Genomic DNA, 22217 nt, shown 5'->3' with positions numbered 1-22217 from the left:
TTCCAGGGCTCAATGGTCCTTCATGTCCCATCCCCACCAGTCCCTAACTGTGCATGTGGAAGAAGAGCAGCGAGGCACAGGAAAGCCCCAGAGTCTCAGCAGAAATCTGGTGCCTTGGTGCAGATCAGCCCCTCCTCGTTTCTGATGAGCAGATTTAGTATTGCTGTGCAAACCAAGCAGTAGGGCTCGTCCCTGGGGAGCTGCTGACTGATCACATGCCAAATTGTTCCTGAGTCCCACGTACCCTCCTTGCCCACTGCCTCCACCCCTTATCTACAGCATGTAGACATGCTGTAGATATGGCATCCTGGCCTGTAGTGTGGCCAGCAGGAGTAGGGAAGTGATCGTGCCCCTGTACTCGGCACTGGTGAGGCCGCACCTCGAATACTGTGTTCAGTTTTGGGCCCCTCACTACAAGAAGGACGTCGAGGTGCTGGAGCGTGTCCAGAGAAGGGCAACGAGGCTGGTGAGGGGTCTGGAGAACAAGTCTGATGAGGAGCGGCTGAGGGAACTGGGACTGTTTAGCCTGGAGAAAAGGAGGCTGAGGGGAGACCTCATCGCTCTCTACAACTACCTGAAAGGAGGTTGTAGCGAGGTGGGGGTAGGTCTCTTCTCCCAAGTAACTAGTGATAGGAGGAGAGGAAATGGCCTCAAGTTGCGCCAGGGGAGGTTTAGATTGGACATGAGGAAAAATTTCTTTACTGAAAGAGTGGTGAAACATTGGAACAGGCTGCCCGGGGAAGTGGTGGAGTCCCCATCCCTGGAGGTATTTAAAAGACATGTAGATGAGTCGCTTAGGGACATGGTTTAGTGGGCATGGTGGTGTTGGACTCGATGATCTTAAAGGTCTTTTCCAACCTTAATGATTCTATGATTCTATGTGTGCACCTGGGGAGAGACAACCTTTAGGGCTCTGGTAAATGTTGGGGAAAAAGGAGCTGGGAATAGCACTTCCCTCTCCTCTCCCCCAGTTTTCTCCATGGCCTAAAGGCCAGTGATCCGCTTTCTGCAATCAGACAGGTTGTGGTTTCCTGGTATTCCCACAGGAATCGGGACATTCAGGGGAAACACCAGCTGCCCCAGCGCTGGTGAGTGCCCAGCCGGTGCCACTTCTGTCCCCACAAGGTCTCCAGCAGCTTCAGCTCTGTGGCGGAGGCTGCAACGTGCCTGTATGTGGCTTTGCAAATCTCTCTCCTCCTCTGTGCAAAGCAGCGTGGTGCAAAGTGCAGACGTGCAAAGCTGGGGGGTTGGTACAACAACATGGTGGGGAAAGGTATCCTTTGGATAAAATCAGTACTATATGGGTCACCCCCTTCCCTCCAGCCTGCCCCCCCAGCATCAGTCTGCTTACACGCTGTTTAGACAGACACAGATTTCCTGAGGTGCCAGCCAGATACCTTAAGACTGAGGGAAAGCCAAAACAAAATAAACCCCATATAGCTGGGTGCTTTAATTTGCAGGAAGAGCCGAGCAGCAGCACGCTGGTTCCCAGCTGAATCTTTCCTGCTGTATCAAGCATAAATTCGTCAGGTATTCAATTTCCTGGGAAAAAAAAGCAGAATAATTCACTTACTTAGAAATAAAGAGTAGAGCTATTTTTCCCTCTGACATGGTGCACACAATTACCTAAGGCATGGGAGGCTGAGATAACTCACTTATTCAGCCCCCATTCTCCAAAGAAACCATCATCATTCTGTCAGAAAAGGCTTTAAAAACCAATTCACATCCTGAATGCTAAAACATCACCACATACAAAACCTGTCCTTATGATTTCCATACACCAGCTGCAGCATCACAAGCAAAACACACTCACAGGCAGGGCAGAGCTCATTATTATCAAGGCCACATACACCATGCAAGTGCCTGTGTTTGCAGACCCTTCTCCCAGCGCTGTTGGGTGTCTCCTTGTCCTTCAGGAGCAATTCCCAGCAAAGGAAAGCACGCCGGTATCCTGTTAGCAGTGTGTGAGCCGCGCTGGGGCTGGGAAAGCGTGCATGGGGGGAAGAGCGTCCCAAGCTGTGTCTGTTTGGAGAGCTCAACGAAGGGAAACCATAAGCCTGCGCTTGCCCCCAAATATAGTCCCATTTAGGCTGCACCCTCCACTTCCACCTTCTCTGCCATTATATAATGGGGAGTGAAGTAATGACTTTCAGCAATGCTGTTTGAATGGCAGCAGTCCAATTCTGGACTGTAATTTTTTTTTTTAATGGTGGGGGGAGATTAGGTTGGCAGGGGGGAGAAAGCATCAGTTTGGTTTGTCTGCAATCCCTGTTTTGCTTTGGGAGCTTTACAGGACAGACACATTCTTCCATCTCCGCTAATCCTCCTCTGATACAGAGGATTTTCCTGCCATTAAATGATAGCTTGCGAGAAAAAAATGCCAACTTTTCGGAGACTTACTTGTATGGCTAATGGCAGCCTCATGAGCAGGAGGGAGGACACAGCCACTGCCCAGCTAGGTAAGCAACGTATCTAGATGATTTCTGTTGGGAATTTTAGTTTTGACTCTTTGATGCTAAGCTGGTTATGCTCCTCTGTACCAGCACCTACTGCCTGGGGATCACTGCTGGTGATCTTTCCCCACCTCAGATGGTAGGAACCTGCCCTTCGCATGGCTGGTGGGAAGGATGCGGATGAGCTTGTGAGAAGAGGTAGCACAAAGCTGCAGGATTCCCTGAGAAGGTCAGTGGTGGAAGAAAGATACTCGCCAGGAAGGTGCTGGGGACTTCATCAGTTTGAAAGCGTGTGGGAGAGGAGCTTTTTCCTTCATCTTCCTTTCTAAACATAGAGCTTATTGTGGGAAAATGATGCAGGGAAATAAGAGAGGATGAAACCTGTCTCTGCTGTTCCTGTGTGCTTTTAGATCCCCCCAGGTTCGCTTGCCAGACCTGAAATGCCACTAGTGAATAATCAAGGTAATGTTTGCCATCATTTTAAATGGTGAGTACACTCTTATTCTTCATTAACCAGTAGTGGATTAGACAGATCGTTTAAAAAGGTGTAGGTTAAATACTCAATTATTGCAATCATTGTCTCTTTACCCTTCTAAAAACTCTGCAAACATTTTTTCGGTCTCTCACTTTTCCTTTCAAATACTGAATTACCGTATTATTTAAAAGAGCAAAAGAGATCATCCCTGGGTGGCATTTTGTTTAATCTCGCGAACACTTTTGACCTTACTGCTGTATTTCACCCTTTTTCTTAAACACACGTCTCATTTGAGCCCCCTCTGTGTCAATGAGTTGGAGGCATCTTCCAGCTGCTGCCCTGTCTGCTGCCACAGTGTCAAAAGCAAAGAACATCCTCTTTGGGGTAGGGGAAGGAGTAGGGAAGGGGAGGTGGGGATGTTTCATGCTATGTTGGTCAGAGGAGATCTGACCAACAGAGGAGATCTGATCTCCTGCGCTCTGAGCAGCAGCTCTCCCGAGGGTTTTGGTGGGGTTCAGAGGGACGATTTTTTCTGACTTCTGTTGCAAGAGAAAGAGGGAGAATTGCCACAAAGACTGCGGTGCTGAGTGGCTCCTCTGAGCTCCTGTTGCCAGGGGACTGTTTTCTAGTTGGATGGTCCTCAAGCGTTTGTTTTCCATGTACTGCACAATGCAGAAGGATACACTTGTAAATAGAGATCTTACATGTGTGCTGTGAAATGCCACTAGCAGAAGACCCAGATTTGGCACTAAAAAAACTTGTGTATAAGGAAAACAGACTAGTTATGGCTTGGGTACAGACACTTCCTTTATCAAGTGAGTAGAGAACAAACAGGGAGGGAAAGGAGGGGATTTGGTTATCAGTGTGCTCATTCCTACGCTGCACACAGTGTACACAGCTGCTGGGGCAGGTCTGCTCTGAAGGCCAGAGATGTGACGGAGCTTAGGGTAGCTGTAGCTAAACATTGAACTTGCTTGGGACAGTCTCACGTATAGGACAGCCTATGTACATATGACCCTCTGGATGTCACCATGAGCCCATGCAAGGCTCTCGTTTCAGCAGCAACACTTGCACCCATCATTTCCAGGCAGCCACCTGCGGTCAGACATTTGGGAACAGGCAAATCCTTAATCTGTCTGGCCCTCAGTTTATGTAACTGCCTAACAAAAACAACATATGCCTGTGTTGGCAAGCAACAGCATGGACTGGTGCAAAGGGTAGCAAACGAGGCAGCCCCTGGGCAGCCTGCACGAAGACAGAGCAATCTGAGGCCAGCGCGTTATCCCCCCTCTTGCCTGAGGCTCCTCACCTGTTGTCTACCCAGGGCCCTGACTGAAGGGGACTTTCCTTTAGCCGTGGCTGTTAGATAAGGGCTCGGGAAAAAAGAAGAGCATACAAACAAGCAAACAAAATGACAACCTGTCTAAAATCCTTTCCACCTCTCAAGTCCTTCACTATCATTTATCCTTGAAGTGGTGCTGTTTTGCTAATTCTCTGGTCCCGATCGCGTGGCCAGGCTTGATGGGACCTGAATTTTGATAAAGAGGCCACAGCTAAAGTCCTTCTGGGATGCTCCCTCACATTTCTAAATCCCTCTTCTACATGCAATGACCAGGTTGGTTCAAACAGAACCAGGCTGGGTGGCTCCTGGGTTGATGTCTTGTCAATGGGGACCTGCCCGGCAAATGGTTTTGCAAGTCTCCTGCTTGAAAAAGCCACAGGCAGCGTAAACTCATAAATACAGTACCGTGCACGTTGCCTTTAAAAAGGATGGAGAAAGGACAGCAATTGCAGTTCGAACTGTAGTTGAGTCTGTACATTAAAGCCTTAGAGGCTGCAAAAATAAAAGCTTGACGCTTGCTGAAGCTGATGTTTCCTGCCATATCACCTCACAAGTCTGTCTTAATAAAAATGTCCTTCGGGAATACAGCTGTAGTGGGCAATCGCTGTGCTGCAAACCAGTGGGGAGAGGCAGCCCGGCCGCTGGGAGCTTCCCTCTCCAGACAGTCAGCGGGAGCGTGGGGAAAGCCTCTTCCTTGTCCTTTGTCCCTTGGGGCCAGACATGCACGCAGCAGCAGCAACGTGATCCCAGCAGTGCTGTAATAAAGGTGGCTGTTGGTAAAGCTGTTGGTATCTCATGTCTTACTGAAAAAAATATTAAATTATTAAATAATATTAAAATATTATGCTTGTGTGGGAGCCAATAAACTGCAGCAGGAAAACCAGTCAGTAGCAATATCACCGTTTCCTGCTAGTGACTACATGGAAAGTTCGCTGGTGCGGCTGCTCGTTTTGTTGAGCGGCAGGTAGGATGTGCCTGTGAGAGCAATTACAAAATGAGCTCTGCCTTCAGTTCGTCCTCTCTAATGAGTTTATTTTGCAGATGTCTTGTTGACTGGATGTTTTTTTCCCCACAAAAATGCCTGTCCATGGCGGCTGATGTCTCCCGTTCCTTTCGCTCTTCTCTGATTTCTCCCCAAGAGCTTTCTCCTTCCCTTCCTTGTTATACATTGACCTGCGTGGGACTGACTTGAAAAGAAACCACAATAGCCACACGGCTCCCACGTCAGGCTAATAAAAGGACAAAGTGGCTGCTCCCATCAAGCATAAGGCGCTATGGTGACTGTCTTGAGAATTGGCAAAACAGTAAAAACTGTGCTGGACGTGCAGAGTATCTCATCTATGATGAGATCATGAGGAAAGCAGTTGGACAATATCCATTAATTTGTTTTTCCTCATGCTGTTCTACCAAAACACAGTGAGAATGTGTTTTTAAACACTGTACTGCATCCTTAGCAGCTGATAGTTCCCCTTGCAGTGCTGCACCAGCTCATGGCTCGGGTGGAGAAATGTTGGGTTGAATGAAGAAAGAAAAGAAAGAAGCAAAAAGCGTGAATTTGATGTGCCCCAGGCAACTCACTGACCTCCCCTGCCCACTGCTGGACTAGCATACACTGCCCCCCGCTCTTCCCCACCCAGAAATACTGCAACCCATCCATGGCTGCTGGCCTTCAAAGCATCTCTGCCTACCCCGCCCCCGGCCAAACCATGTCCCCGTCAGCTTGCAGAGAGACCAATCACAGAGACACTGAGAAATACTTAGGTCTAGGTGAGTCCCCCTCTTGGGGAGAGAAATTAATCAGAGATGAAGTTCTTAGATGATGTTATACACCCCCCCCACCCCCCCCACCCCCCCTCCACCCACCCCCACCCCTTCTCACAGGGTTTAAAAACCCTGGCAGAAGATTTTTAGGAATCTTTCATGAGAGCTCCTTGGTCAGCACTGGTGTACAAGTAGCGGGTGGCAATTAGCCTGGCTGGAAGGGAGGCAAAGACAGCGTAGTTTCTTTTTCCTGTCATGACTAATATATATGCTAACGATGCATCCCAATTCTCTCCTCCCACGCCTCCGTGGGGATGGTGCGTTCCTCTGACAGTGATCCTTTGGGTCCCGAACGTCCACGCAGTGTGGGCCTGCGCGCGGTCCTGCCCTGCCAACTGCGTGTGCACCCAGGAGCGGAGCTGCTCCATCCTCTGTGATCGTGCCGGTCTGGGGCAGATCCCTAGTGAGTTCCCTTGCGAAGCCTCCTCGATCAACCTGGACAAAAACAGCATCAAGTTCCTCTCCGAGAGGGCCTTCGGGACCTTGCCTTCCCTCAAATCCCTGTCGCTTAACCACAACAATATCTCCTTCATCACCCCGGGGGCTTTCAAGGGGCTGCCCAGCTTGACCGAGTTGAAGATGGCTCACAACGAGTACATTCGCTATCTCCACACGCGGACTTTCAGTGCCCTCAGACGGCTGGTCAAGCTGGACCTGGCGGACTGCAACCTTTTCAACATCCCGGACAGGATCTTCATCGAGCTGCCTGCTCTGCAGGAGCTCTTCTGCTTCCAGAACAACTTCCGGAGGATCCCAGGTGCCATCAGGGGCATGGAGAACCTGACCCACGTTTACCTGGAGAGAAACAGGATTGAAGCAGTAGCCTATAACTCCCTGCAGGGCCTGACCAAGCTGAAATACCTGAATCTGCAGGACAACAGGATAAATGTCATTCATGAGCGAGCTTTTCAGGGCTGCCAGAAGATGGAATACCTGTACCTGAACGACAATTTGATCAGCGAGCTTCCAGAAAACTCCTTCGATGGTCTGAGGTGCCTGAAAATGCTCAACCTGGGGGGGAATTTCCTCAGGAATGTTTCCAACACCTGGTTCAGGGACCTGGGGGAGCTGGAGGTCCTCTACCTGGACCGCAACAGGATCAACTACATTGAAGAAGGGGCTTTTGAAAACCTCACCAGCCTGGTTGCGTTGCACCTGAACAGCAACAACCTGACGACTCTGCCCTTTTCTGTCTTCCAGCCGGTGTACTTCCTGGGGCGGCTGTACCTCTTCCGCAACCCCTGGGACTGCGACTGCCGCATCGAGTGGCTGAAGGAGTGGATGGAGAATTACAAGCTCGTCAGGGATATTCCCTGTGCCTCCCCCTCCTCAGTAGCCGGGATTGACCTGATGGACGTGCTCTATGAGAGATCACCGGAAGGTTACTGTCTTGACCCAGTGGAGCTAAATGTCACGTCCGAAGGCCCGACCCCAAGTGAAGAGCCTTGGTCTACCACGGAGAGCAAGTTCAACAGCCTTATCTCTAAACTCTTGCTCCAGATGGGCCTTCCTGAAGAAGTGGCAAACACCACTGAAGTCTTTGGTAACACCACACAGCTGGATGGACTGACTGATGGGGTTTCTTCTGGGGTGGGGGAAGACAGTATTGAAACTGCCTCCTCTTTTTACCTCCCAGCTCTTTTTACAGTGGTTGTTTTGCAGATCAAGTAGTCCAGGGCTGCCTGGAGCATGGGTCCTTCTTAAGCCTTTAGTCCCTGTACCTATCTAGTCATTAGGGAAAAGTTTGTATCGTGGGCCTCAGATACATACCTGGCTCCAAACTCTCCTGGGCAGGTTGGTTGGATCTGGCTCCAGATTCTTCTGGGAGCTGGTGGGATCTGGTTCAAGGCCGGGTCCCGCTCCGGGTGAGAAACCTGCCCTGTGGGGTCTCAGAGCCTCCCAGACACTTGCAGAGCTGTGCGGAAGATGAGCAATAAAAGAATAGCAGTAAGGTTGAGTTTCGCATAGAGATGTGCGATGTCCCCTGCTGGGAGCGAAGGGAAGAGGGGTCTGTGCGAATGGCGGTGCGGTGCTGTTTATTCTGTTGGGCCAACTCCACTTGACCCAACCATCAACTTTGTGAGAGCAAGACGAGGCAGCAAAACCGGACCCTCTCTTCATGTCCCGACAGACACCCACACCCACGGCGGGTGCTGCTGAAGGCTGGCAAGCTCTTCCTGATTTCCACCAGCGTGTGCGGGCGGAGCAGGGCTGTCCTGGGCAGCATACAGGGGTGCAGCACTAGCCCTCGTGAACAGAACAGCATCTGGGGAGGGTGTCTGCCCCAGGCGGCTCTGGGATGGGCACAGTGTTTTGGCCATTACTACAGACAGGATTTTGATCCTTTCTCCCCCTGCTATCCTGGCACAGGTGCAGGAGAACCAGACAGACCCACGTTTGTTAAAACACTCTTCTCTGAGGCAAAGCTATTTAAGCTTAGCAGCTTACTTTTTAACGTCATTTCAATGTGTTTTTATTTTTCAATTAATATATAGTTTCAAGGAATACATTGTTTTTATTTGTAGATTATTTCATGGCATGACAGCAGGGGCAGAACATGGTGATGACAAATGCAACCAGGCCCTACTAAATATTTTGTATTTCCACCACACCACTGTGTACCACCTAGCGTGTCATATCATGCTGTACTAACCAACTATGTCGTCATTTTCTTTTATATGGCATCTTACATGTTTTATCTTTGACATCTTCAATGAAAGCTGCTAATATGACCAGAAAGAATTATGACGTTTCATGTATCAGAACACATTAATAAAATAATTTGATATTTTGCTCACAAAAATAATTTAACTGCTCAAAACCCATATTTTTTTGAGATCCTTGAATTGCTCTGGTGTTTTTGTCGGCTCAAATGGGTGCACATGAATGTCCTTTTTACAGTCTAGAGCAAATGGCAAGCTATTTATTGCAGCGTAAAGAATAGACACTTTAACTTAGAGCATGACCGTGCTTACATTTGTGTTAAGTAGCAATGCTTTGAAAAATAAGTGACTATAGAGAAATACACTTCTGTGATATTTTAACTATATTAAATCATTATACATGGCTTATCATACTATGATGTGCATGTTCATATGAAATGGTACAACTTATACAATCCTTTATTACTGCTAAAATGTCATGAAATAGGAATAACAATGGAAATGAATTAAAAAAACCTTTCAAACATTTTCCTAAACTTCTTCCCCCCCCCCAACCCCTGCCTTTTCATGAGCAATTCAACACAAACTTGAACTCCACCCCTGCCCCGGCTCGGTCCCTGCGGGTGCTGGAGCAGCAGTGGCAGAGGGGGAGCCGCCCTGGCTCACGCTTTGCTAAGGTGGTGGTTCAGTATGGACAACACGTTGGCTAAAACCAACTGTGAGTAGCTGTCCTTGCCTCTGCCTCTTCCCCCAGTCACACACCGGTGAGTACCCAAAAACGTTATGCAAAGGACGGGCCAGCTGAAGATGGACTTTGGGCATAGAACAGCTGAAAAATGGTGGGTAATGTACAAATTCATGCACGAAGACCTTTTCTTAGCAGCTCCTGTGCCCTCTTACATCTGTGATTGTCCGGGAGAACTGGAGAAATAAATAAACTTTTTCAAAAAGGGCTCAACGCTTCAGCAAAGGTGCTTTGGGTTGGGTCTGTTCACACTGGCCAAGCCAGGCCAGCCGTGAGTGAGAGATAATGCCCTCGGCCTCAAGCATGCCTGGCACCCCGGCACGTCTATGAACAGCCCCACGGACGGTCCCACAGCCCGTAGGGTAAACAGCTCCGGAGAGAGCCAACATCAGCTCACGTGCAAAATGACTGTGCGCTCCTGAACTGCCAGAGCAGCTGCTGCATGAAACAGGGAAGCTGCTTTTTCTGCCTGCGCATTTTGCCAGCAAAAAGGCGGCGTCTCCAGCGGCTTCAAGACACATGCCTCCGGGCAGCCTGCTTTCTGCAGTCCGCAGCGCTCTGTTCAAAAAGATCTACTGCTTTCTAATTAGCACCAGTGATTTCTAGAGGAAAGCTGAGTACAGAGGAAACCAAACCCTCCCTGTTGCGATGGCTCCCCAGCTATCCATAGCTCGACCACTTTTTTTTTCCCCAGGGACGAAAGATGCCAGATGGTTTGATAAATGCCTATTTGACCTGTTCCGTGAACTAAATTCAACGAGTTTGGATTTCCAGGCTATTTATGAATCCATTAATCTTCTTAAGTGCTAAATTCATCTGTGTATTATAAAAGGCTGTTTTTCAAACCTAGTCCAGCCCAATGCTGTAGAGGCATATTATGTTAAGGATGCCTTTACAGTATTTCATCCTGTCAGGAAAGGTTTATCAATAGGCTTGGCGCAGATGGTAGGACGTTGGGCACAAATAGTTGTATTTCACTTCCTATAAGTACAGATGCCTCATGAGTGAATTGTTTTTATAACCCACATTTTCATTTCTGCACTGAAATACATTAAAGCTGAAGATCGTCTTGCTGTGCAGTTGTTGAGTATGGCTTTCAAGTTAATTCGTGCTTCAAAGATCCTTCTGTTTTATCTGCAAGAATGGCAGATCTGAACGCGAAGCAACTTCAAATGTAGGGTTTAGCAGAGATTGCACTATTAGGTGATGTACAAGGGGACTGTATATTATACTTTACTGTGTGACAACAGGGCCAGTGACCTTGGGCATCGGTGATTTAAATACCTCTTGTAGTCAAATACCCTAACTGCTTGCCCCAGAAAGCTTTCCCTGTGCTGCTGTAATACAGCTGTGGCTGCCTAGAAAGTGCGTGGCTGGCATTGTGCTGCACATAATGGGCTTTCAGCTTCCCTGCAGTAACGGGGACAGACTTCATGCTCTCCTGCTCTGAAATCCTGCTCTTCCCTCTGAGCCGAGAGATCAGCAATGTGCATTTCCAGCAATACGGAGCATCTGGCACGTGAGCACTCTGGGTCGATCAGGAAAAGCCCGTGAGTCTGTGCATTGCTCTTGCTTTGCTCCTGTCCTTTCCATGCCACTCCTTCCTCGTAACTCTCCCTGCTCAGCTTAGGCATCGTCTTTTGTGTGCGCTTACCTGGAAGAGCAGCAGCCTTCTGGGAAGGACAGTGAAGTATGGCTGCTCAAAAGCCCTGACAGGACTTCCAGTGCTGTGAAAGCTTGGATTAGACTTGAAGTGCCTGGTTCATTCTTTCATGATCCTTGTTTCTGAGGTCTTAGCAAAGTTCACTGATTACATGGGTGATGCCAACTCATAACTACTTTTTTTTTTTCTTTGTTTTGAATCTCTTGATTAGAAAACAAGTTAAATTAGGGATCTGCCTTTTCCATGAGTAGTTTGACTTTTTTATTTTCTTGGACTGGACTCCTGTTGCAAAACTGTGCTTCAGCTGGTAAACCTGCTGCTGTTTGTTACAAGTTCATGGCTCAGAGGCACTTCACAAATCAACGCTATTTTGTGACCGAGACACCTCCAAAGATGTCACAGCGCTGCAGGTCAAGCCCAGCTGAGATGTCAGTCTTAATTTACGCTGGCTTCGGGACATCTATGTCACTGTGCCATGGGCTGAGGTACTCATAAAGCAGATTCTGCTCTAGGAGGGTGCAGTGCTGCGGGGCCCGAGGCTGTCCAGGGGCAAGAGGGCAGCAGAAGGGAAGAATCACGAGTACAAGGAGTACTTCATCACTGCACAGGGCCACATCATCTGCCATGCACCCTGACGCTACCCTCATAGGAGCACACGGGCATAAAAGCACAATAATGCAGTTGCACTCACATCCTCCAGCGCCCTGCTCTCCATGCACTGGTGAGGGCGATCCCCTAATGGCCTGGCAGCGATGGGGTGAGCATTTCATTGGCATTCATGTGGTTGTCCTTCAGTTGAAGCGATGTGATTCCGTGCATGGGGGAGGGTATCGTTCTAGCTCTCACCCATTATATCCTTTCAGTAGGGTCCCAGGTTACAAAATCATTGCCCTGCACAGACTCTGCACCCCTGTCCCAGGTCAAGCAGAAGCTGGGGTAGGAGCTGGTAGGAAACCTTCAAACAATTTTTTTTGGGACTGATTGGTCGGTTTTGATTGCATTGACTGCCCGTAATCTGGAAGGCATGGAAAATGGCTGAAAACACCTACCAAACGGGTGTCTGTTTGGACTAACTACAAACATTTTCAGCAAAGCCCCATCTGGGAGGGCAATGTGGGCACTCTTCAGTCCTGCCCTCAGCGTGAGGTGCCGGGTATTTACTTGAAGCAGTGGGGAGGGATGTTCACGAGTTGCCTGGCGTTAGGATATACTTCCTGAGTCAAGTTTATTCAGAGCTGGTGTTCCCAGACCGAAGCGTCTGAGGTCTTGGGAGAAGGCAATTTGTTTTAATGTATGGTACCCGTTCATACAGTGCTCTTCACTGGTGCAACTGTATTCTATGCTCTGCGACCATTGCTATTAAATTAGAAAGGCAAAGTGGTCAAAGTAAATAGAAAAAAGAAACGACCTGATTTTGGGTATCATCTCTTGGTCTCAGAATTCTGCCCCCGTGTTGCATTCCTAGGGGTCATACTCGGTGTTCAACATGAACGTTGGCTTTATGTCCCTTTTTTTTCACTTTAAATTTACAGCTACTGCCAGTAACCTCCTGTGAAATGTAGCTATTAGTTATTTTGCTTATCTTGTGGAGTCTTACATTGTTTTTCTGTTTCGGAAAGAACTATGAAGTCCAGGGTAAGAAGAATCACTGTAAATAAAGATAACTTTTGCTAGAAAGGCAGCAGATGCCAGGCAGCTGAGAGTCGGGAACTTCATTGCCAATTTTAAAGTGGGTTGTTGTGTATGTTAGCTAATTCTTGTCTTTACAACATCTGGCTGCTAGCTCTTAAAAATTTTTTGAGTTTTCCCCTTATAATTTTTGTGGTCACAGATTCAAGAGGAACCAAATCAACTTATTTCTTATTCCAGAAAACTGCTGTTCTTCCTTTGGAGTATATGAAGCCTTGCAAGAAAATAGCCTGTAATGATCACTGCTGCCCCAGTGTGAGCTTCAGGAGACAGGGCTAGTTTGGGTAAGAAAAAAATACTTTCTAGTTACATCAAGCATACCTTTCTAAATGTCTGCTTTTGTAGAGTCAAGGTATGGGCCTGTTGCACAAACACTAATAATATTGGTATTCCCTTTCCCCCCACCCGAATCTGATAGAGACCCATGGAGTTTGAAGAATCTGCTGCAGCGACCTCCAAAACAGTTTTAAGAGAGCTTTATGGAAAATGCTGACCATGGAATAAAGACCACGAATTAAAAAAAAAAAAAAGCATCACAAGTATTACTTTAAAGAAAAAACATGTAGTTAATTTTTTAAGCATAACAAAATAATCTTCATACTGAAAATTCGTAAGGTCTAAGAAGCGACTGTGTCAAGGGACACTACCAAGTGGCCAGCTGTCGGACAAGCTTTAGATTTTACATGATGAAGAAGCACCTATAGGTCAAAACCTAAACATGCACAAGATCAGCACCAAAAGGCCTCTTTGTCTTGGGGCAAAGCTGGTCTTTTAAACTCTAATATAAAGATGAATACAAATATGGCAAATAGATATTTCTGGACAGAATAGATCTTGCCCAAAGCCTGATTTTGTTGACCCTGTGGTTAGTTGAACCAGTCTGATCTTGTACTCTGTGGTTAGTTTTAGCCTTGAACGCGAAAAGTTCATTACTTCTGCAGTTTTCCTCACCTTTGACCTTCCCTGCATTCTTTGATTTTTATTGTACTTCCCTCTTCATCTCTCGCTCTTTTAAAGACTGATTTAGAGTTAATTCTTAACTTGTACAGCATAAATCTTATATTCTCTATGAAGAATCCCCAGGCATTTTAAAAAGACCTAAAACTTCCGTTAGCTTTACTATACTCACCCGTCCCACGGTTTACTTTACGTGCATATCCTATTTATTTGCTTTTTGGATTAACAGCTAATTTCACTTTGTGCTTGTTCAGCATCTAAGACGGGGTTTTTGACCTGTGACAGGAGCTTCTTGATGTGGCTACAAGTTTGCAATGAGACAAGCTTAAGGTGTCCTTCTTCTGCCTCCCCCCCCCCCCCCCCGCCCCGTTTCCCCCACTCTCCTTTCCCCAGTTGCAACTGCTTGTTCCTGTTCCCAGCCAAAAGTTGCCCGTGCCCCCATTGCGCTGCTGTAGCAGGGCTGGCTGTGCTTGAAACTGGATCACTGAAACGTCCCAGTTAAAAACAACATCCGCCCCCTCCCTCTTTTCTGATGGTTAGGAGCCCACCTATTTCCCCATAAATTTTATGAGTCAGGTTGGGTGTAAGTGGGTTAAACTGGGGATAATAAGAAGAAAATGTAATTGCTGTATCTGAAAGGGGGACAAGCTAACTTGGAAAGATCATACTCAATTGCTGGTTTGCACCATATGATTTACTCATGCCGGCATGGATCTGGTGCGAAGGTACAGGGAGAGGTGTTCTCTTTTTTCAGGACCCAAATAAATTAACAACTGAATTTAAGAAACACTTCAGCAAAATAGGCCCTACGCTATAGTTTAAGACACACTGTAAAAATGCTCTTATTCTAGGACTTTTGTCATTAACTCTTGTTATTGGCCCTACTTAGTGCAAACATCTTTTTTTGAAGATGATGTCTTTGCAGCTTTTCTATCTCCTCCCACATCTCCCCTGAAACAATACATGAGCAGGCTCTGAGTTGGTTACTTATGTTCTTTAATTAAAATGATGAGCAACATGTAAACGTCTAACAACTGATCAGATCTGACCGCGTACTATGAAAATGATCGCTGGGAGTTATCTGGCTTCAGCTGGAACAGGGTCAAGCCGTGCCTTGCTCTAATAAGAAAGGAGGAGCGCAATTCTGTGCACGAACGCAGAGCTTGTTGTGTGGGATCACAAAACACAGAGCTGTGGTTGTGTGGGATCTTCAGGGAGCTTCAATCCACCACAGCCCTGACCTGCACTGTAGCCCAAGTGAGGTGGAGGTCTCAGGTAGTGGTCCTGTTCTCCCTCTCTCCTGGGCTAGTGCTAGCATTTGCACAGCTGTGTGACAGCTGGATTAGGAACCGCTGTCCCTGGGTCAGTTTTGGACAAAACTGGTTTCCTGAACCGGCTCCTGGGGAATGAGAACATGGGGAAGGGGCTGTTCCTGTCAGTAGCAATGGGGATGGATAGTATAGATCCACGGGGAGTACAGATTCATAGCATAGCATGGATTTCAGCAGCCATGTGGACACAATCCTCACAACTCTGAGAATCTTGTCTCTGAGCATTGTGGCGAGGGCTGCACCAGCGGGCTGTCAACCCCCGGAGAGTTGTGGGGCTGGCTGGCAGGAGCCGGGCCGAGGCAGAGCGCAGCAGCCAGGGCTCCCCCCCACACCGCCCTGCGGGCTGGCTCCTGCACCTTGCCTGCAGAGCTGCCTGCCTCCCCCTGTAACCTCTGCTCCTCACAACCCTCCTGGATGCGTACAGCCCTCGTGTCTGCCCCGGACCGGAACGGGGTGGCAGGCAGAGCAGCAGAGGACAGGCAGCAAAGTACAGGCAGCGAGGTCTGGATCTGGCAGGTGTTTACTCCAGCTCTGGATGGGTGAGACGGGATTATCTGGGAACTCTGTAGGACATACCTGTAGCTGAGAGGACACGGACTATGGGCATTAATTTTTGAATAACAGTTTTATTTTTTTATTTCTATTTTGCTTAGACTGAGGGCTGACTCACGGGCACAGGGATAGTGGGGAGTAGGGAGAAGAGGTCTAGGGAGACCTGGGCTTTGCGAGGGCAGACAAGGGGGCAAGTAAGGAGACAGCGAGTGCCTGGTGGGGTGAGGATCTGCTGGACGCACAGCAAACTGCATCATGCAGGTGTAAAAATAGGCGTAGCTCAGTGGGCTTTTATTTCTGGGCTTTTGATGATGAAAACAAAGCTGAGTGCACAGTGCCAGGAGTAGGCAAATGGGCAAGCGTGATAAATCAGTAACAAAGGACAACTAGCTGTGTGCATATAAATTGGGATGGAGTTGGCAGTAGCAATTCCTCACTGTGCTGAACGATTATGTCTCAATGTGCTGTGACAATAAGATATATATCAGACACTATGTGGACAGGCACTTTCTTGATGTATGAGACTGGCAAAGAGTCAGAAGACAAAGTATAGAAACAAATGATAAACTTGCGATCAGACAAAGCTTGTTGTAAATATCTACTGAAACAGGTGATTGATTATTTTAATAGGCAAAAAGTAGCGCTGAAATTTGCAGATGCAGAATTTTTTTAGGCCAGTAAAGCTTAAAGTAGGTTTTGATGAATTCCAAATTACTTGAAAGCCAAGTAATTTGGAGCAATGCGATAGATGAACTAGATGTTGACATATGTAAGGTAATACATATCGGAAGACACAACCTGAACTGCTCACAGGCACGGCCGGGTTCTTGGAGGAAGAAAGACCTGAGAATTGCTGTGAAGGGCTGGTAGATCAACTGACATAAACCAAACAAAATGCTGTAAGTAACAAAGACTGGGACAGGAAAAATAGCAAATGATAATGCAATAGACTATTATGCCTTTTAGTAGTACATCCTGCTCTGGAATATGTCCAGCTTATGTCTTGCCACCTCAGAAAAGACATAGCAGAAATAAAGTTTGGTGACAGAAGTAAATGAGACGAGTCATGGAACTAAGATTTCTCATTAGCCAGGACTGAAAAGGCTGGCTTTATTCAGGTGGAGAGACCTAGAAAGTGGCAAGTCTTGTGGGAGCTATGAAGCTCCCTTTGTCTCCTTTGAAAGCGTCTGTGAGCAAGCCAGTTAACCAACGCTGCACAGATCATGGGCAGCATGGGACACAAATGACCACAAATTCTAGAGATGAGTGAGAATCTCTGCTCTGTGCCGCAGGGCACAATGACCTTCACCAAAGGATCCCCTGGGGATGCGGAGGCTCACTTTGATTCATGGGGCTTTTCTACTTTCTTCCTCCTAGCTGTCACTTTTAAGAGTGGAGCTGGGTTTTCCTGTTCTTGGCACAGACCTTGTCCGTGGTGGGTCCTCCAGTGACTGCTGACAACCATTATAATCGAGTCTCAACTGTGGATGCTGTAGCACCCGAGGTCCAGCTCAGGACACATCTGGCCCAAGGTTAGCAGGGCGCAGAAGGCGATCCCACTCCCAAGGGCCCGTGTCAACTCCTTGTCCATCAGGACTATAATATTTGCCAATCTAATCCTACCGATGTATCTAAATCTAATTTAATTGGCTAATATTGTTCAATCCTCCCTGAGAAAGTAAACAAGTATAACAAACCACCAGCTGTTTTTAGTCCGGTAACGACATGAAACATCTACTCTTACTACACTGGGATGAACAAGTTTGCTTACCCATTGGTGCGACAGCTGAAACGGTGTAGTTTGCAATCAGAAGTACAGATTGCAAACAGAAAGAAACTAACTTTGCAGCTCCATTCAAAGAATCTGGACCTTTGTAAGAGTGCCCTTTGGGTGGGAAAGAAGGTGCCAGAAGAGCAGGGACAACTTCCTAGGGCGCTACGCGCTGCTCTCGTAACAGGTTAAGAATCCCATCTCAGGAGGAATTCAGCAGATCAGCAGCAATCAGCAGCTCTGGCTGAAATTTTGTTTCCAGAGTTCCCCGCTGGCCTCCAAATTCCCTCTTGTATGGATGGTTAGCCTTAATCCAGGCTCTCCCCACTCCTGCTGAAGCTTTGTATGCAATGCCTGGTGCGCAGACCTTGTGCTGGCTGCTGGCACAAGAATGAATTTTGCCTTACACAACCAATTCACAGGACAATGATCTGCATGTGTGATTTTTTTTTTTTTAAATGAAGCCTACCTTTGTGGATTTCCAGGCACTCTGTCTTCATTCTAATCTTTCTTACTTTATTTAGTGCAGGTGGGTGTTTTGATCATTTACTTCGATCTCAACTCACCCAGACACCTCACCTTCTCTTTCTAAAAGACTTACTCCTTTCCCTCAGTTGTCTCCTACTTGTTGGCTCCTGACTAAATGCAGGAAAGCAAGATACCAGCCTCTATGATATTATATTATAACAGTATAATTCTAATAAAATTTTATGATAAAAACTATAATCAAAAATTATGTTATGTTAGTGGTGATGCTACAGCTTGAGCAAGTTGAAGTTGAAAGCGATGCTTAGAAAAGGGGATGTGGACTTCCTAGGTTGGCCTTTAAAAAATAAATGCTATTGGAATGGGCTAGTAGCCACCAACACAGCAAACACTCTGGGCTAGATGTAATGTTTCCAAAATGATGTCGCGTTATGTTAAATTTGTAAAGTCTTATAGCAATAAAACCATAATTTGTATGTGACTTCACATGCTTTTATGCTACAGTCCAGTAAGAGGCCCCCAAGCTTTAAAAACAAGACTTAAATATTTAAAACTTTGGATTTAAACTCAAGATTTAAATGTAAAGTTTCAACAGTTTGGCATTTATGGCAACATCAACCAATAAAAACCACCACGTAGCCTTCAAGTATATCATATATGGAACCGACCTTTTTGAGACGGATTTTTTTTCATTATATCACTAAAATGGGACAAAGTGTTTGCCAGAAGTAGTTTGGAAAACAGTGACAAACCAGCCAGGAGGTGGATGCAGGGACTCCAGGAGAAGGAGCGTTGCAACTGGTGTCACACTGGAGAAGACAAGACAGTTTAACAAACAATGCCCCAAACCCTCAAAATGGAAATAAACCACAAATTGCTACAAAGCAACAGCTATAAAGTTACCTACATCCCACGGACTGCGAGGTCCCGAATTTTAAGCTCTCTGAGCAGCTTCCTTGGCACAACGAAGCCTTCCTGGCGAGCGTCTACCCCGAGCCAAGAAAACCCTCCTCCCTTCTTCCAGCCCTGGGAATTTCTCATCTCTCAGTCGTCGGTCAATGGAAGATCTTACACGGGATGCTGCCTGTGCAGCTTAGTATTCAAAAGGGCTAGTTAGTGTTTAATACCTCTGATTTAAGTACTTACATCTCATGGTGGAAATCTGCCTGTTTTTTGGGCGGACAGTGGACGCCACGCCTGTATCGACAGCACCTACTGAAATCCAGATTTGAGCACCGAATGTTACTGTGATGGGGTAAAATCTCTGATGAAACCCCAAGTTACTATACATGGAGCGTGCCTGCAAACGCTGCTCAGGGGCTGGGGACTGTTCCACCTCACCGTCAGCTTTAAGTGCCGGAGGAGTTGTTAATACTTGTATATTCTGGTATCACCTCACAGCCTTACCTATGCTTGACACTCTAAAACACATGGTGAGTGTCAGGTCCTTATCTACACGGCTTACAACCTAAACAGATAGCAAGCGACAATGCAGGAGAGGACATGCAGGGAGAGGTGAAGTGACTTACCCTGTCTTGCACAGCAGATGACTCCTGGAGTCAAGCACAGCTCTCATGTTCCCAAATCTGCTGCTCTGTTTCTGAGCCTTTGGCTATTTATTTTCTCTGTAGGCAACTTACCTTTCTCTTTGTTCATTCAATCCCACTGTTTAATTTCTATTGACAGGTACCTTATAAATCCAAATCGGGTTGGGTATGAACTCTTGAAGAGAGCATGTGGACTACTTAAGTGAGGTTCAGGGATTTTCAAATGACAAGAGGAAAGAAACCTGGTAATTAAAGTCTGAGGTTAGATTACCTTGCTCTGTGGATTGAATTCGGTAATTTATAGTCACCTTGTTTCTGATCTCTGGTATCCAGAAAGACGCTTAATTTTATTTAGTAAAATGTTTTCTGTTGCATTTTAAGTTTTGGGCTTTTATTGTGGACTGTTGTCCTAGACTGGGGCCGAAGCTCTTGAAGTTCTTCTCTGCTTTAGCAGTCTTGCGACTGGTTTCTTTGGGGGGGGGGGCTCTGCTCACAGGCACATGGGTTTCCCCAAAGAATTCCCCAGCAAGTGCAAACTTCCTTGCACAGTGACTGTCGAGAGGTGTCTGTCCTGGACGAGGCCAGGTTCTCTTTCAGGAGACAACAGACACCAGTCACTGAGCCCTGACCCCGAGAGTCTGTAGGATTTAGTCCTATATACCATTCTGAGCAGCAATGCTTGATTGCCGCACGCAGCCAAGAATAGAGTTTGTGAGACTCAGGTAGAGAGGACCTCATCGCTGTCTGGATCCTAAAAGGTCCTTTCTAGTGCGCGACTCAGCGTGCGAACCCCACGCAGCACCGGAGCCTACAAAGCAAGCCATCTGTTGCACAGCAACACCCTCGGTGATCTCCCACTTTTAAGCTAATTGTTTTAATGATCAAAACAGATAAATATGTTAAAAACATATTAATGAGAAGACATGGCTAGACCGAAAGTCAAAGCTGCTTGAAATTATTGGGAATCTTTCCATTGCCTTCAGTGGATTAATATCACACCGAAGGAGTACTCCAAATCACAGCCAGAGGGAAAACATTGAGCCCAGCAACACATACACACAAGAAACCTAAAGCTTCTTCTTTTCTACCTGAAGTCTTGCTAATTTAAAATCACGAGTTGTTACCAGACAATGTTGGCAGAGTGGAACCCTCAAACTGCCGGCAGTAAAACCCTTCTGAGGCAGACCCCGGCAGGGGCAGCTGCTCAGGCTGCTAAAATCAACAAGGTATTTTCCTGGAAGCAGGATCTCTCTCCTCTTCCTTTTCCAACACTTGGGAAATACCCCGAAGGCATTACTGAAATGCTTATTTTGATGAGTGAAAAACCAGAATATTTTACTTTAGGAGAGTCATCGTGATTAGCTAACTTGTGAGTTTTTGAGATAAATCTGCTTTTTGTGCATTACAGAATTTATTTGTATGTATTTTTTTCCTAACATTAAATGAAAAAAAAAAACCCAGTTTTGAAAGTCTTCATAATAAACAGAAAATAACCCTGTGGAATTTCTCTTTTTTCACCTACTGGGTAACTTCATAAATCTTTACTGATTTATTAAACAATAATCTTTACTGGGTTATGGTTTTGACACAGAGCTGTTGCTTTTGTTGTATCCATCCTAGTAAACAGAAATGGCTGTAAGACAGAGTAAGGAGATGCTTAGACATCTAAATTGTTGAATTTAGTGAAAAAGGACTGAGTTTAAAAAACTTAATTTCTGTGTAAGCCTGGGATGGATTCTTCAGCATTCAGTAGTATGTGCTGTAACATTGTTGTAACCTGTAATATTTACCGTTGGTTAAGACAAAATATTCTACAAAACTATTCATCGATCTCTCCCTCCTCCACGTCTCCCTCTGGTTAATATGGAGACGAATCTTCAAAGACCTTTTGTAATAAGGATACTAAGTAATGCAGAGGGGTAAGACACATTTGCCAACTGCTAGGAAAACACACCTTAAAATCAAGTTTCCGAGTGTGATGCCACCTGCTCCCCCTCCCCCCAGTTACCCAAAGCTGGCCCCAAGCATAAGACAATTCTGCTACTTCGCATCTATTTAAATTTCTTTTCATATGTTCAATGAATTAGTCTCATAGCAGATCTGGGCATGGGTTGACTCCATGGAGTTCTCCCTACTCTGCTGCGTCTCTCTCTTAAAAGCCTGGTCATGCTTTTGGTACATTCCCTGGTTTGTTAACTGGGACATTCAGCACAACCCGCAAGTTATCCCTGCTATTTTCAGGACCCGCCCCACCACCATGACCATTTTGTGAAAAACAGTGAAGGCGAAGGCTCCACCTGGACGGCCAGCAATGGAGAAAAACGGACTCGTGTTTCAGCTTCAAGATGAGTTACACTTAAAACCAAGCAAATTCCTCCCTTCCCCTTGGGTATTTCCTGTATGCAGATAGAAAAATTAGCTATGGCTACTGATACGGGAAAATTTGCAATTACTTTGCTAATACTGAACATGAACTCTTTCAAGGATACAGCGTGGAATGTGCTACTAGCTCAGTTATCTTCCACAACACAAAACCAGGGTCAAGCTACACATTAATCGTAGGAGCATACAGTAGAGATGTGGCCAGATTTAATTTGCTTGTTACTGATCTTCCCATGGCAGTTGCTAAGAAGAGATACAGCAGAATGCATGGACATGCACATATACCCCCCCCCCCCTTTATTTTTTCTTCGAAAGGTTAAGACTACATGAAAAGCGATCA

The 22217-nt window shown here is 46.5% G+C and overlaps 1 protein-coding gene across 1 annotated transcript; it reads left to right on the top strand.

The window, feature by feature from the left end:
* Nucleotides 1–2864: 2864 nt before the first annotated feature.
* Nucleotides 2865–9143, top strand: NYX (nyctalopin). Its single transcript, XM_076328886.1, has 2 exons — nt 2865–2940; nt 6366–9143. Exons 1-2 carry the CDS (start codon nt 2919–2921, stop codon nt 7760–7762), a joined length of 1419 nt encoding a protein of 472 aa, XP_076185001.1. The 5' UTR covers nt 2865–2918; the 3' UTR covers nt 7763–9143.
* The last annotated feature ends 13074 nt before the right edge of the window (nt 9144–22217 follow it).

Source organism: Aptenodytes patagonicus, chromosome 1 (genome assembly GCF_965638725.1).
Source record: "Aptenodytes patagonicus chromosome 1, bAptPat1.pri.cur, whole genome shotgun sequence".
NCBI classification, from domain to species: domain Eukaryota; kingdom Metazoa; phylum Chordata; class Aves; order Sphenisciformes; family Spheniscidae; genus Aptenodytes; species Aptenodytes patagonicus.
Note: the sequence above shows the minus strand (reverse complement) of the source record. Positions and strands in the feature narration are given on the sequence as shown.